General features: G+C 66.3%; 1 protein-coding gene across 1 annotated transcript in view; it reads left to right on the top strand.

Annotated features, from left to right (window-relative positions):
* Positions 1 to 15761, top strand: part of MEGF6 (multiple EGF like domains 6) — a 94197-nt gene that overhangs the window by 52747 nt on the left and 25689 nt on the right. Inside the window, exon 5 of the mRNA XM_069477262.1 lies at positions 13263 to 13385. Coding sequence (XP_069333363.1) covers positions 13263 to 13385 — 123 coding nt within the window. The remainder of the gene's footprint in view (positions 1 to 13262; positions 13386 to 15761) is intronic.

Below are 15761 nucleotides of genomic sequence, written 5' to 3'. Positions count from 1 at the left end.
ATTGGGCCCCAGAGGCCGGGGACGCTGAGCTGGCTGGAGCTGTCGGACGCCTCAGGAAGGCAGGGGTGTCCTGCCTGACCTGGGCCAACTTGTGTCCCCCCTCTGCCTCCTCGGGGGTACCAGGCCCTGCTGGCCAGGCGGAGGAGTAGAGACGGGTGTGTGCGGCCCAGGCTGGGCCTGGCAGGGTCTGGCCCCTCACGGCACGTTCCTGGGAAGGGCAGGCCCTGCTCAGCCTGCCTGTGCCTTGTCTCGCCTCGAGCCCCTGCTTTGCTCCCCCACCCAGCCGGCCCCTTTCTGCTCATTTCTGCCCACCCACTGAGGCCGGGCCCCCTCTGTCTGAGCTCCTGCCTCTGGTCGCAGCTCCTGCTGCCTGTGTCTCTGGCCGCTGCCTTGGTGTGTAGGGACGGCTGCACCCTACGCCTGGCCACCCGGGGCCGCCTTCCCCACCGCACCCCATCTCTTCTCCAGAGCACCCCTGAGAGGGGGATTTGGGCCCAGGCCCCTGCCCCATTCTCTCGCACCCCTCACTGCTGGACCCAGCTGGGCAGCTGGGTCCCTGACCCCCAAACCCTCGGCCAAACCCCAGAGCTCTGTCCTCAAATCCTCCCCTCGCCCAGGCTGGCAGAAGTGGGGGGCGGCGGGGGGGGGGAGCGCAGAGGGGAAGAGCTTCCCTTCCGGGCAGGGCGGAGGCCTGTGAGAGGCTGTCGCGCTGGCGAGGGCCCTTGGGCCTGAGCGTCTTCCCATGGGAGGGCTGGAGGGGAAGGTGTGGACGGTCAGGGGCTGACTGCGAGTGGGAGCTGGGAAGCCCTGGTGGATGAGAGGTTGCTCAGCAGGGGAGATCGACGGGGCCCACAGCCCTGGTGGGGTACGGGAAGCCAGTGGGTGATGTGCCCCGGCCACCGGGAGTGGGCTCACTCAGCCCTGCCGCGGGCCGGGCGCTGGGCTCCCCGGCACACAGCTTCCACCAGCTCTGCAGCTAGGCCTGCCTGAGCCCCACATGGGGACACAGAGCACCACCGAGACAGCCTGGTCACGCGCACACCTACGTGCACATGACTCCAGGCTGGCCTGCAGTGGCAGCTCCCCGGGACAGCGGGTTCTCAGTGCCGTGCGGGGCTCTGATGTCCCTGGCCCGGGCCGTCTGGTCCAAGTAGAGCGTGCAGGACGGAGCTGCTCCATCTTGGGCTCTCCTGGGGGCTGGTGTCTACCAGAGGAGGGGCTCCCCGCTTTCTGCCTGGCCCCAGCCAGGGACAGCTGCGGTCGGGAATGGCAGCTGGGCTTGCGGAAACAACCGTGGTTTTAATTTTCCTTCCTTTGGCTGAGGCGCGGAGCAGAGACGGGGTAATGAGTTTACCATGAGGCTGATGCTGGAATGGTCAGTGAGGCCCAAGCCAGGCCTGGGCTCTGAGGCCAGCGGGGGCCCCGCTCCTAAAACAAACTCCATGGTGGCCGCAGAGGAAGGTGTGGGAGGCACGTTCTGGAGGCCGGTTCTACGCATCTCCGTCAGGGGCAGGATGGACTGTGTGTGACCCCAGCCCGCAAACTGACCTCCTGCTCTGGGACCCCTGCCCCTCCCAGTCCCCTGTGTGCCCTCCACTGGTGTTAGCTGGAACCGTCCCCGCCTGTGTGTGGGGTGGCCCTTTTGCTGGGAACACGCCCTCACCTCCCCGTGTCCCCATCATCTCATCCAGACTCAGACCAAGCGGCCTCTCCTGTGTGCCCAGGGCCCACTGTGCGTTGGTAGGGGGCGGAGACAGGGCCAGAGTCTGCCACCTGCTCCTAAACGTGTCCGCCCAGAAGTGACACCTGTGCCCCTGCTCACGTTTCACTGGCCGGCAGCAGTCACGTGACCAAGCCCACCTTTGTTGGGAGGGAGGGAAGTGGGATGCAGGTGCCTGTGACAGGAGAGCCGGGGCCTGGTGCCCGCTGCTCGGCCCATGCAGGGTCCCTCCGCCCGGCTGGGACGCACCGGCCTGGCCTGGCGCAGAGGGCACACGCGGGTCCTCGCGGACAGTCGGCGGTTGCTGCTCCGCCTGGAACCTTGCTGTGCCCACGAACCTTCTGCTCCCAAAACGGGCACCTTAGGATCATGGGCCGCGGCCTCTGGGGGCTTCTCCGACTGTCCCTCCTGTCTATCACCCCACCATCCTCACCTGCCAAGGGCTCAGTTCCCCCCGTTTCGTGCCAGGTGCCAGATCTGCACGTTCTCCCCTGGGGCCTGGCCACGTGGGAGGTTGGGGGAAGCCTGCCCGGCGGGGGCTGGGCTGGAGAAAGTGCCAGGGCCTTGGCCTCCTGGGATCCACTGGTCCCCTGTGTGCATCACAGGCACCCAAACTTCGCCCAACACCCGCTCTGCATTCAGGGGCCGGGGCAGCCCACACGGCCGGGCACTGCCTCCCTCTCGGGGTAGCAGCACTCGCTCAGGTGCCTGAACCACAGGCCACGGGCAGGGCCTCGTGGGGGGTGTCCACGGGGAGCAGCGAGGGGCAGATGCCGCACTGAGCGGCAGGGACAGCTGGGCCCTGTTCCGCTTCTGGGCTCCAGCTCTGCCCCGAGCCCCACAGTCAGGGCTGTGGGGGACAGGCCCCGCACAGAGGGGGAACAGTGGCATTTCGGGGTGGCACTGGCCCTCGCCCCAGCCCGGGCCCTGGCAGAGGAGTATGTGGCAGCCTTGCTTGGAGAGGAAAGCCGGAGCCCACGGGGGTGGGGAGGGCCTCTGCTGACACACAGACATTCCCGGGCAGAGACGCGGCCACGTTTCCGCATCGGGAAGGCATTTCCCAAACAGCTTCCAGACCCCACAGCTGCAGGGCTGCGTGTGCTCAGCAGCCCCGAGGGGGGTGGTTGTCACGGGTGCTGCCTGGGCCGCTGGTGGCCATCTGCACTGGCAGCCTCTGACCCCGTGGCCACGCCCGGGTTCCTCCGCCAGGCCTGGCAGGATGGAGGGCCCAGACCTTCCCGGAGGTGCGGCCGCCGCAGCTCATCCGCACCCTGCAGCGAGTGTCCCAGGCCCTGTGGACCTGAACGTGTGTCTCGGTCAGGTGGGGAGACGTCGTCACAGCCCAGAACCACACCCTGCCCGTCGTGGGCACGTGTCGTCGTTGGATGGAAAGACGAAGGAACCAGTGAGCGAGGGAGGGAATGAACGGAGGGATGTGAGCAGAGGATGGGCCGGTGGCGGGAAGGCCCGAGGTGCCGGCCGCTGGTGCTGCGGTGGGCAGGCCGGCTGGGGAGGTTTTGCAGAAGTGGCCTCCAAGGTGGCTCCCTGAGTAGGTGCCGGAGTCCCCGGCCGGCAGGCGGGAGGCAGGGTGGCCGTCCCACTGCCGCAGGAGAAACTGAGAGCCTGCCCGGGGGCCAGCAGGGCCTGCCAGGGTCCTTCACCTTGAGGACCCTGAAGGGGGTGGCCCGGCGAGGACAGTAATTGGGTCTGAGTCGCGCCTGGTCCCTCTGGGCTGCCCCTCTCCCTCCTGTGTGACCTTGGACAGGTCATTTCTCCTCCGGAAACCGAGACCACAGGACAGTGTCCCGGGGCCTGTGTGCAGAGCACAGGGCACTTGGGTTCCCTTCTGGGCAGAATGACAGGGGCTGGGCGAGCGTGGGGTGGGGCAGCCCCTGCCGGCCCTGAGGGTGGGACAAGGATGTCACCCCACGAGGCCTCACATAGCTGTCAAGGGCTTCCAGGGCAAAAAGGACAGTTTCTTTTGCCCAGACTTGTCGTGGGCATTCCGAAGGCCTAGCTTGTGCTTTGTGAGCTGGTCCTGGAGGCTCGGATGGCTTCTCGTGGCCGCCCTCCTCTCCCTGGACCCCACACCGGCCTGTTTCTCCTTCCCAGTCACGTGTGTCCCTCAGCTTCAGGGCCACAGGCCCCCGTTCACTGTGCAGATGAGGAAACTGAGGCCCAGAGGGGTCCTGGGACTTGTCTATGCCACACGGTGCTTCAGAGGGCCAAGACCCACACATGTGACACTGTCCCTGTTGTGGGTCCCCATGTTCAGCCTTTGGGTGTTTGCCTTGGGTGCAGGGACGGTGGGGGATCCGGCCTCCAGACCCAGCCTCCCACGTGTGGACTCCGTCGAGCCCCTGGGTCAGGCCCTTCCCCGTAGGAAGGAGGTGGCTCAGTGTCAGCCCCGTGGCTGGCGGGAAACCGAAGCCGCCAGGAGCAGGGCTGGGGCATCTGCGAGAGCAGGACGTGAGCCATACGTGGGACCACGTACATGCGTAGCCTCGTTAAAAAAGGTGAAATTGATTTTAATAGTCTATTTTACTTGATGTGATGGATGCAGATAAGATCTTTTTGGCACGTAATCTACATAAAAAAAGATTAACGAGATGGTTCCCGCCTCTCTCACTGAGAACGTGGTGTGCCTGTCCCGCGTGCGTCTGTCTCCCCTGGGCGGAGCCGGGTTCCAGGCTCAGTAGCTGCGGGGCCTGTGGGCTGTGGTCCAGCCCTGGGCGCCTGCCCTTCCCTGCCTGGGCCCTCTCCCCAGGGACAGAGGACAAGGCAGGAGCCCTTTCCCAGGGCGGGCAGGACATGGGGACCAAGTGGGAGGCCAGGTGGGGGTGCTGCCCGACTTGGCTCCCTGGTGTCCATTCCCCACTTCCTGTCCCTGGCTGTCCTCCTCCATGGCCTGGGCCTGGAGGGCGTCAGAGTGGGGTCTGCGTGAACAGGGCGTTGGCATCGTCACCTGGAGGGCCGCCCGAGGGAGACCACCTCCAGGAGGGTGTCTATGGAGGAGCCCTGTTGCCCATCGGTGACTTGACTTGGAGGTTCCTTCTGTGTCTCTGCACCTCCCCAGGAGACAGACATGGCCCCCATGGCGGCCCCTGGTGTCTCACCCCTGCACCCCACCCAAGCCTGTCGCCTCTCCAAGAAACTGCTGGGCCAAGGCCCTGCTGGTTGCAGAGGGTGGGACCCTCCAGTTTCTGTTAGCACTTGTTTGGGAGCTGTTGGCAATGAAATGCGCATTGCAGTCGTAAATAGCACGGGGAAGGCGCTGTTCAAACTGAGGTCACAGCTTGTCCTGCTATCAGCGAGTTTTATGGTGGCCCCCCAAGGCAAGGAGTCGGCTTGTGTGTCACTCAGGGGGAGGTCAGGAGGGGGCTCACCAGGAGCACTTGGTGGACGGTTGGGGACCAGGCAGGCCCTTTCTGCGCTGGCGGGTGCTGGGGGTGGGGCTGATGGGCTGGGCTGGCCCGGGGATCACAGACAGGACCGGGCAAGGTGAGACGGTGCCGGAACTGGGTGAGGCTGCCTCTTCCCACAGGCGTAAGGTCGCCCCCTTGTCCCTGCTCCCAGATGGGCTGGGCACTGGGCTGGGCTCTCCGGGGGCAGGTGCCGGACGCAGGCGAGCCCCTCGGCATTGCGGGACCTGAATCGCTGGGGCCCTGCTTGCCTGGATTTGTCTGGGGACAGTGTCTTAGTCTGTCAGTTTCATCACCTCTAAAATGGGACAGTGGCCCTCCGCAGCGGGGACATGGAGAGGATGGCAGGTGTTTCCTTGGAGCCCAGGGCCTGGCACACACTGGGCACCCAGTGGCTGCAGCTGTGGTCACCTCCTCACTCCTCCTCACCGACCCGACCCCGTGTCTGTCTGTCCCACAGGGTGCCAGCCCCTAAATAGCTCGGTGACTGCAGCTGTGCCCACAGCCCTGCCCCAGCCCCACTCGCCCAGATTCATGGCCTGGAGGCCCCAGGGGTGCTGGCCCTCCGGGTTCCGGGCAGTGGGGGGGTGTCCCAAGCTCTGTGTCTCTGAAGTGGCCCCAGTCACATGGCCTGTGTCTGTTGCCCACCTGAGTCTTCAGAGAGGGACACATGGCAGCTGGGGGAGCAGACTGTGCTCTGGGAACACTGCCATTGCCTTTCACAGGGAGATGTTGGGGGGCTTCCTGAAGCGAGTGTGGGCACCCAGCCTCTCTGTGGCTCCCCTGGGCCCTGGTGCTGGGTTGTCCCAGGCAGGGATCGTTGCTGACAGTCACCGAGCACCCACTGGGCCCGGCTCTCCAACTTCATGTCGCCCTGCCGGGGGTGGGAGTGGGGGCACCCACTGATCCCCAGCACAGGTGAGAGACGGGGCTCAGAGAGGGTGAAGGCTCCAGGGTCTCTGGCCCGACCTGGACTCCCAGACCCACTTCTGCCACCACAAGAGGCAGGGCTGCAGGTCTAGGGCTCCTCGAGGCACCAGACATGGGGTCCCTGTGGAGGCACAGCCTGGGGAGGGCTGCTTCTGCTGCCCTGGGCCTCCAGCTGTGGCCTGGAGCAGAGCAGGTGCCCAGGGGCTGGGGTTGGAGGTGCCTCTGTGGCCTCAGCCGGTTCTCCCTGCCCTCTGACCCCTCTGGCCTGCTATGGGGGTGCACGGTTCTCTTGTCCGGGCTCCTCTGGGCCCTGGCCCAGGCCCTGGCCCAGGGGAGGGCAGGATAGTGCGGGGCACTGGTTGCAGGGCCTGGGGGTGGAGTCCGCACCCCCAGGGTTTCCACCTCGGTGCTGTGGTCCGCTGCCTCTAGCTGCCCACCCTTGACAGCGCTCAGCCCACCAAGCTGCCTCTGCAGGGCATTCCTGCCTTGCCAGGATAGAACACATGTTTGTCTGCGTGTGTGTCTGTGCATGCACTCGTATGTGCATGTGTGTGTCTGCGCATGTCTCTGTATGCCTGACTTTGTCTGTGTGTGCCTTGTGTGCACGTTTGCACACGTGGCTCTGACTCGGGCCCTGTGTCTGCACGTGGGTGCCTGCCTTTGTGCAGGGATCCTCCTCTGGGTCCGCAGCCGCGAGCGCGCGCGCACAGGAATGCTCGGCCCCCTGAGGCGGGGCCGGGGGCGGGGCCGGGGCGGAGCCGGCCCCCTCGGGCGTCTGCGGACTTGGCCTTTACCTGCGGGGGGCGGGGGGAAAGCTGAGAACTTAAAGGGGGGCGGGACGCGGGGCCCAGAGAGGCTCCCAGGCGGCGCCAAGCAGAGCGGACCTTAGCGGCTGAGCGCGCCCGCCCGGAGCAGGGAGTGGAGCCCGAGCACCCCCCGCCGGCCGCCAGCTCGGGGCACAGCGGCTGGTCCATGGAGGCGTCCCGGGGCCGCGGAGGGCTGGCGGCGCTCTGGTGCCTGGGGCTCCTGGGGGGCCTGGCGCGCGTCGCGGGGACGCACTACCGCTACCTCTGGAGGGGCTGCTACCCGTGCCACCTGGGCCAGGCCGGCTACGCCGTGAGCGCCGGTGACCAGAGGCCAGGTGGGCGAGCCGGGCACGGGCGGGTGGGACCAGGGTGCTGCTCCGAGGCGCAGCTCCCTTTGTTTCCTCTTTTTAAAGTTTGCCTGCGCCTCCCACAGTGCCAAGCTGGGGGGAGCAGGGCGGGGCTGTGCCGGGCGGGCGGCCCCTGCCTCTGGGACAGGGCCCTTGTGCCCTAAGGATTCAGACACTCCTGTACCCTCTCAGGCCTGGCAGCAGAGGCTGCTGATGGCAGGGAGGTCCCCTGACCGGAGGGAAGAAAAACAGGCTCTTGCTTTTGCCTGTGGGCTCCGGGGGTGCTCCCTCTGGGGCACTGGCAGCTCTGGGAGGGGAGCAAAAAGACAGGCTGGAGAGAGGGGCCCTTGGGGACCCCTGACACTGGGTCTCCGCCTCCAGGGTCCCAAGAGCCTAGCCCCTTTGAGGTCATGTGTGGGGACGTGGCAGGTGCTGTCCTTCCTGCCAGCTCCGCAGCCGCAAGGTCAGCTGCGAGGCCCGCACCTGAGGCCCCAGGGCCGCGCGAAGCAGGACGCACCCTGTCCTGGGCCCGTGCTCTCTGCAGCTGGGATCTGGTGCCCGCCCTGGCCGGCCGCCCTACAGGGAGTTTCCCTGGAGCTTCCTGGGATCCACAGAGCTTGGAGCTGGGCATCCTCAGGAACTCGAGGGGGGCGGGCGGGTGTGGCTCCTGGGGAGTCAGCACCTGTGTCATCCCGGGTAGAGTGGGGGCTGGCAGCTAGCTGATCCCTGCCAAGCCTTCCGAGTGCCCTGAGGCGGCTCCTTAGAGACATTGACCCTGCCCGGCTGTTTCGGTCGCCTGGCGAGAGGCTCTGCCCGAAGGGCTCCCAGAACACTAAGGCCGGATTGTGGCAAAGGCTGCCTGCCTCCCTCCCACTCGGCGGCTCAGCCCGGCCCAGGTCGGCGCTGTCACTCCACCAACAGTGGCACTAAGTGCCATGAGACTGTGCAGCATCTAAGCCCTTGGGCTGGGAGTGGCTGGGCTTTGGGGAGCTGGGAGTCCCCTCCTGGGCCAAGGCCTACTGCAGCTCTTGGGGGAGAGAGCAGGGCCCGTGGGTCATGGTGTGCACTCCCGGGGTGAGGGCCTCTTGGCATGTTGGGGGCAAAACAGGGCTCCGAACTTGGTAAGCTTCCCCGAGTGGAGCTTTCTGAGTTTCCTGTAAGTAGGGCAACCTGCAGAAAGGGTTTCTGTCAGGTGGTTTCTGCAGAGACGGCAGGTTCACGCAGGCCAGGCGTGCCCATCTGCCCCGGTGTGCCTATCCAGCAGGTGCTGGGGGGCTTGGGTGCTGGTGACGGAGGCCCTGTGGGCTGCCCGAGCCTCCGCCAGCCCCCAGCTCAGCAGGCACTGCAGGCCTAGCCCGGCTCCCCGGGGAAGCGGCCATGCTGGCACAGCGAGGTCACCGTGTGCTGCTGACCCTGTCCTGGGCTGCTGTGCACCTCACCGAGGGCAGCAGCAGGACCCTGGCCCAGCTCTTCCTTGAAACAGCCACAGTCAGGACCCGCCAGCTCCCCGCCTGGTGGCTCCTTCCTGGTACCTGTCGTAGCTGCCGTGGCTGTCCCTGACCTGACCCCTCCCTGGGTGTGGGGCTTGGCTTTGGGCTGGACAGGGTGGAGTGGACTTGTCCCCAGGCCAGCCTGTTGTCCCTGGAATGAGCTGGCTTCATCCCCTGACTCTCCTGGGTGAGCATGGGGAGAGGCCTCCGAGCTCCTTCCATCCTCCGCTGGGGGTCCCCTCACTGCCTCGGGGCTCAGGCTGCCCCCGCCCTGTCCTTGCTTGGGAGAACGACTGTTTCTGCTGCTGGGGTTTCAGAGTCTCGGGTGCCAATGCTCTGCTGGGGCCCTGCCGTTTGAGGTGTCTCTGGGCACTGGTCCCACTGCCGAGCTCGCCTGACCCCATCCAGCACCATCTGGAGTTGGCCTGGCCCTTGGGCACAGTGGGGGGGTCCCCAGGGAGTCTAGCCGCCAGATGGGCGATGGCTCCTGTGAGCCTGGCCGTGGGACCGGCCCCCACAGGCACAGTGGACCCCACTGCCGAGTCAGAGGCCGGGCTGGCCGGAGCTGGCCTGGGAGCCCCGGATTTCCAGCTGGGACGGCCCGGGACTCCGTGGCTCCTGAGACAGCAGGGCCGTGCTCTGTGTTCGCGCCCTGTGGCTGCCGTAGCAACTTGCCACGCACTCAGTGGCTTCCAAGGACAGATTCATTATCTGATGGTGCTGGAGGTCGGAGTCCAAAGTGGGCCGAAATCGAGGTGTGGGCAGGGCTGTGTCCTTCGGAGGCGCCAGGGCTCGCGGCCCCGCCCGTCCTCACAGCCAGCAGCAGGGCGTCTTCCAGCACCTTCCAGTCCCTGCCTCTGACTCTCCTAACTTCACGTCCCCGCTGCCTCCCACCCTCCTGCCCCCTTGCTATGAGGACACTGTGGTCACGTCGGGCTCACCCGGCTGGGCCACGATGACTTCCCTCCCGAGACCCTTAGGATGATCCATCCACAAAGGCCCTTTAGCCATGGAAGGTTCTGGGGGTGAGGGCGTGGACATCTTTGGGGGTGTTATTCGGCTGACCACAATGTCCTCAGGTCACGGCCACAGCCCCCGCCCAGGTCCTTGGAGCTGTCTGAGAGCAGTGCTGCTCCGGCGTCACGTGGGCTCCTTGCGGGTGGGGTGGGCAGGGTTTCCGTGACCCCCCTGCCTTGCTAAGGGGAAATCATTTCTATAAAGGGGATTTGCTCGGTTCAAAGGGGCCGAGATCTCAGAGCTGGAGGGGACCCCAGCAGGAGGGCGTCTGGCCGAGCGCCCCGCCCATAAGCAGGTGAGGGGAGGCCCCAAGTCCTCCGCCTTGAGCCGGCTCGCTGTGTCCAGATACTGATCCTGGCTGACAGCAAACAGCGGGCGCCGGAAGCCGTGGCGGTGCCTCCGTGCCCCCTGCCTGGGCCTCCGTCACCTGTCTCCCCACCACAGCAGCCTCTGACAGCCAGACGCTGCGGTTTCAGGGGTGGGAGGGTGTGGGCCGGGGTCAGTGTGCCAGCCCCTCCTGCGAGCGTGCGGTGGGGGAAGGGGCGCCAAGGCCAGCTCCTGGCCTGGCACCTGGGCCTGTCCCGTCCTCATGCAGCCGTGTGGAGGCGGGTGGGAGCAGGGAGGCCCGGGCTGTTCAGGGTTGGCCACGCATGGAGAGGATGGTGCCGCTGCAGGGGCCCTGCTCGCCGCAGGCCTGCACCGTGCCCGGGCCTCTGCCTCGCGCCTGCTCCCAGACTGCTCTGTGTGGGCCACGATTCAGCCTCCGGGCCCAGCGTCCCAGCCAGGGCTCGGGGCAGCTCTGTCCCCGCCGCCCACTGCTCTCTGTCCAGTGTCACCTCGGTCAGCCTCCTGTTAGCCGAGGAGTCAGGAGTGTCCCCCGATGGCCGCAGTGTCACCGGCTGAGGGCTGGGATTTTGCAGAACCAGCCGGCTCTTCCTAAGCACCTACTGTGTGCCCTGCAGTATGCTCTGTGGGGGCACACCGTTACCTTTGAGGGGCCCTCTCCAGGGGTCTTGGAGTGAGGATCCAAGCTCAGGGGAAAGGAGTCTCTCTTGGAGCCCCTCGGGCAGATGCTGCCCACCCTGCCCTGCCCAGCGGGCACAGGTCTGTCCCCCCAGCTGATGCTCCCACCAGAGGGCCCTGGGACCCTCTGTTCCCAGGAGCCTCTCTGGGGCTCTGTAGGGTCTGTTAACCCTTTGTTTTCAAGCTTCCTCCCACAAACCATCCTGGTCTCTTTCTGAAAAAACGTTGCTGTGACTTAGGGACATCATGTGCAGGTGGAAAGGGCTCCTGGTTTGTCTGCCGCCCACTCCCGGAGGCAGCCTGGGGCTTAGGAGGAGGGACCCCAGGGGTCTCCCCAGAGTGGGCGTGGCTTGTGCGTGGAGCAGGCAGAGACTCTGGCTCCGGGGGCTGTTTGCCATTTCCCGGCTGCGAGGCACATTCTGAGAGCTGGACTGGTGGCGGAGTTTCTGCACGGGGGAGACACCGTGGGTGGCGCCTCCACTGAAGAGGCTCGGGGGACAGCTGGGAAGAGCTTCGCCTGTGTGCCGCCTTTGGCACCCTCCAGCTCCAACGGCTGGCGTTTAGGACGGGCGCCTCTCACGCAGTCGTTTGCATGGGGATGGCAGAGGGGGCCTGGAGGTGGTGGAGAGGTCACAGCCGATCGTGGGGACCTGGCGGATTGTCAAGCGGAATTAGAGTGAGAGCTGGGCTCTGTGTAGCCGCTGGGAGTGAGGTGTCCCTGCCAGTCTCCTGCGCAGTTGAGGACTCGCCACCGAAGCCTCTCTCTCGAATTGGTCCCAGCCTCTCTGGCCAGGGAATGGGCTGCTTCTCAGCTGTGCCCCCGAGGAGGGCTCTTCAGGGTGGGGTCACTGGGGGTCCTCTGGGCAGTGCTGGGCACGTGCAGCCCCCGTCTGTCCCCGCTCTGGTTTCTTCCCGGCCAGGGCAGCTTTAAGAGCCCCTGTGTGCGGGGTGCTCTGCTGGCTGACAGGGCTGCTCCCCGGGGCCCAGGAGCTGCGTCTTGCCGTCTTGCCGTTCTGGTCCCGTCTGTCTGACTGGGCCTCCCGGGGCCTGGCTCAGCTGTGTGGGCCTGGGGTGGGGGAGGCCAGGGCATCCCCAGCCCTCTTCACACCTGCGCTGTCCGGCTTCATTCCTGCAGGAGGTGGTGTACACCTGGGGTGCTGGGAGCAGGGTGCCTCCCGCCCTGCCGAAGGGTCTTGGGGAAGAGTCAGCACTTTCCCTTGGGCTGGAGCCATGGTCCCGGGGGAGGGGCAGGTGGGCAGGGTGTCCTGTGCTGCTGGTCCTGCTACGAGGCTCCTCCCAGAAGCTGAACGTCTGGGACCTGCCCCGTCCCTGCCCCCCTCTCCCCACCCCATGCCCAGGGCGCTTGGGGGCAGGAGGCTGTGCTGGTGAGCAGGGCTGACGGGGCCCTGCAGGGTTTCCACAGCCCTAGGCTGCTGCTCTGCTCCCCTTGGCCGGTGTCCCCAGGCCGTGGCAGTCACGGCAGTGTGGATGCCGCTGGAGCCTCCACACCAGGCCGGTCCCAACGCAGTCCCCTGCCTCTTTCCTGCACCCGTCCTCCCGGCCCTCTTTGAGTGGGGCCCCCGAGTTTGGAACCTGTGAGTGCACAGTTCTCCATCTGAGCCAGCCTCGGGGCAGGGGTCTGGGGGGTCTGGGTGCTCGGGGTGGCGGCTGGCACTTTGCAGGACAGGGCACAGCGCGGGGGTCCTGCGTGGGTTCCCTAGGGCTGCAGCACCACACACGGGACGGAACGTCTTCTCTTGCGCTCTGGGGGCCTCGAGTCCAGCTCCAGGTGTCCGGGGCGGTGCTCCCTCTGGACCCGTGGGGAGAGTCCTTCCTGCCTCTTCCTTCTGGCTCTGGAGGCCCCTGGCTGTCCCTGGCCTGCGACCGCCTCAGCGCCATTCCTGCCTGGCTGGCCTCCTGTGTGTCTTGTCAGGACACCCTTGTCCAGAATGATCTCATCTCAATCCCTAACTTGTTACATCTGCAAAGACCTTGTTTCCTGCTAAGGTCACGTTCAGAGATTCCAGATGAACAGGAATTTGGAGCAGACGCCGTTTGCGCCAGCGCCTGCCGCCCTCCCCGCTCTTCGCCTTTTCCCACCCCCGGGGCCTGTGCAGGGTCATCTCCAAAGTCGTCTCTTTCTCCTTTTGGGCTCCTGGGCCCCTGTGGAGCGGTGGCTTTGCCTGGGGACACTGTCTGTATTTGGACTTAACGGAAACAGCACGTGCTCCAAGTTCAGTCTTGAAAGGCTCTGGGAGCCGGGCTGCCCCCACCTGAGCCTGCCCCCCTCTGCTGTCCCCCGCCTGAGCAGGTGGCCACGGTGGCCGGACAGACCCTGTGTCCTCTGCTGTAGCTCCGGCAGGAGTGGGTGAGGGGTCTGGGGAGCCTTGCGCTCCAAGGAGGGTCTTGGGTCTGGGCCCGGGCCCCAACACCTGGGCTCCTGGGTGGGGGCAGGTCCTCAGTGAGGTGGCAGTGCTGGCTGTTAACGTGTCCCTGCTCCTGCCCAGATGTGGACGAGTGCCAAGCGCACAACGGTGGCTGCCAGCACCGGTGTGTGAACACCCCGGGCTCCTACCTCTGCGAGTGCAAGCCCGGCTTCCGGCTCCACACGGACGGCAGGACCTGCCTGGGTGAGTGACACCTGGAGACCCCTCCCCGCTGGCCGGTGCCTGGGAGGTGCCTTCTCTGGGGGCCTAGGGGTGGGGCACTTCTTCCCACCTTAGAGAGCAGGCCCGGGCGGCTCTGAGCTGCTCCCTCCCGGTCCTGCCTGCTCTGTGGCAGGGCGGCCCGCCAGCCCCGGGGGGCCCGACACACACTCACATGTTCCGGCCGCTGTGGGAATCAGGCAGCTGCCCCGTAAACTTTTCCTGGGTCAGAAAGTAGAAACAGATGCAGGATGTGATGTGCTTCAGGACGGCTGAGACGGGGCGGTGGGGAGGGGTCCCAGCCGCTGCCCACTGCGGGGGGCTTCTGGGAGCCTGTGGCCGGGGGCCTTGTAGCCCTGGGCACCCTGGTCCCCTCAGGCCCCCTGGAAGAGGTGGCTCTGGGGCGCATGTCCTTCTCTTACCCCTCGTCTCAGGCAGGGCTCTGCTAAAGGCAGACGCTGGGGTCCCGTCCAGGGTGGGGGTGTTTGTCCTTCCTGCTGGCCCCCGCTGTGAGGGCCCCAGGGCTGGGACACTCCCTGATCTTCCTCTCCACCGCCTGTGCTGACAGTGGCCTTCCCTGAGACGCCCTGGCAGGGACAGGGCCTGGACGGGATGAGTAGTAGTGTGCGCAGGGGGCAGGCTCTGCAGGGCAAGGAGTGACCCCCGCTGGCTGCTGAGCCCGGGGGTGGGGGGCCCTGCCCACCCCCCGCACTGCCGTGCTGGAGCCGCCTCCCGGGAGCCTTTCCTGGGAGACATCTGCACACTCGGGGCCCAGAAGTCTTGATTGGTGGCATTTACTCATTTGAAAGGGTCTTTTCAGAGTCAGATGCTGGGGCCCCTGGGCAGGGTCTGCTGGGCCTGGCAGGAGGCTGGGAGTCCCCCCAGCCCCTCTGGCCGTCAGCCCCCAACAGTGCGCACCGTGCGTGGTCGGGGGGCCTTCCAGCCGCCTCCATAGCCTTCTCGGGTGTGGGGCCACCTCCTGGCTGCTCCCACCCGAGGGCCCCGGCGAGACTCACCTGTCACCGGCAGGGCTTTCCTCTACTCCCGTGTTTGGACGCAGAGCAGTGACCTCAGAGTCACTTCCTGTTTCTTTCAACTGCACGTGCCAGCACGGACTTCACACCGGTACTTTGCGGAGTGACAGTCTCACTGCTGTGATGTAGCCGGGGCCTTTAGCACAGTCTGTTTCACACGAAAAGACGCTGGCGGCCGCTCGCTGGGCTGGTTTCCCCTGGGAATGGGTGGCCACCCTTACTTCGGCCAGCACCGCCCTGGGGACCCGGGTTCCACCAGCCTCTGGCCAGTCAAGTTGGGGAATCGCCCTCCTCTCCCCGCGCCTTCCCTGGTGTTGGCCTGGGGGCCCGTGAGGATTGCCCCGTTCCCAGGCCGTCCCTGCCTGGGCACCACCCACACCCCTTCCCAGCACTCCCTGGGGCATGTTGTCCCTGTTTGTCCCCTGCCCATAGTGGCCACTCACTCTGCGTGGGGGCTATTGGTAGCGGATTCCGCGTGTCAGGAATTCCTGGGAGCTGACACCAGCCGGTGAGCTGCTGGTTCCTGGGTCTCCTGGGGGTGTCCAGGACGGTGAGGGTTTGTCGGCCTGGGCCCACCAGGTGCTACCTTCCCTGTGGGGGCCTGAGAAGCTTCCAGAGTGGACATGGGGTCTCCTCAGGGCTTCTTCCCAGGCAGAGCCAGGTGGGTTTGTTCTGGGGGTGCCCTGCTATCGGGAGCCCCTTATTGTTGCCAAGGTACCACTGGGCAGTGGGCCTGAGATACAGGCTGGGACGGGTGGGGTGGGTCATGGCTGAGGGGCTGCCCTGCAGGGGTCTCCTGCCACAGCGTGGCCTGGGCACTGCCCGGTCCGTGCCAGGCTGCCTGGACTCTGCCAGGGCTCTGAGGGGTCCAGCTGGACTTCCAGCCCCTGGGAAGGGGACCCTCCCCTACCCTTTGTTTCCCCCTCAGGAGTCCCAGGGTGTCGGGTGTGGGGAGGGCTGGTGGCCTTATCCTCTGGTTCACAGTGGCCCCTTCTGGGCCCAGACTGCAGTAGGGCCTCAGGGACTGTCCCCCCAGGCCCCTGGGGGCCAGCTAGGGGGCAGGCTGCACAGCTGGGCCACAGCTGCTGCAGAATCCTCCCCAGGCCTGCTGGGACCCTCATAGCGGGGAGGGCGCCGTGACGTCTCCTGGGGCTTGGCAGGTGGACCGGGGACGGGCAGCGCAGGCCTGAGGCCCCGAAGTCTCGGACTTTCCCCCCAGCAGCTTGGACTGAACAGGAGGGAAGGAGAAGCTGCCGCGGGGTGTGGCCATCCTTTCTCGGCACGGGATGAGCTCTCGGGACATCAAAATGTCCAGGGCCCGGAGCAA

The sequence above is a fragment of the Eulemur rufifrons genome, chromosome 8 (assembly GCF_041146395.1).
Source record: "Eulemur rufifrons isolate Redbay chromosome 8, OSU_ERuf_1, whole genome shotgun sequence".
NCBI lineage: Eukaryota > Metazoa > Chordata > Mammalia > Primates > Lemuridae > Eulemur > Eulemur rufifrons.
Note: the sequence above shows the minus strand (reverse complement) of the source record. Positions and strands in the feature narration are given on the sequence as shown.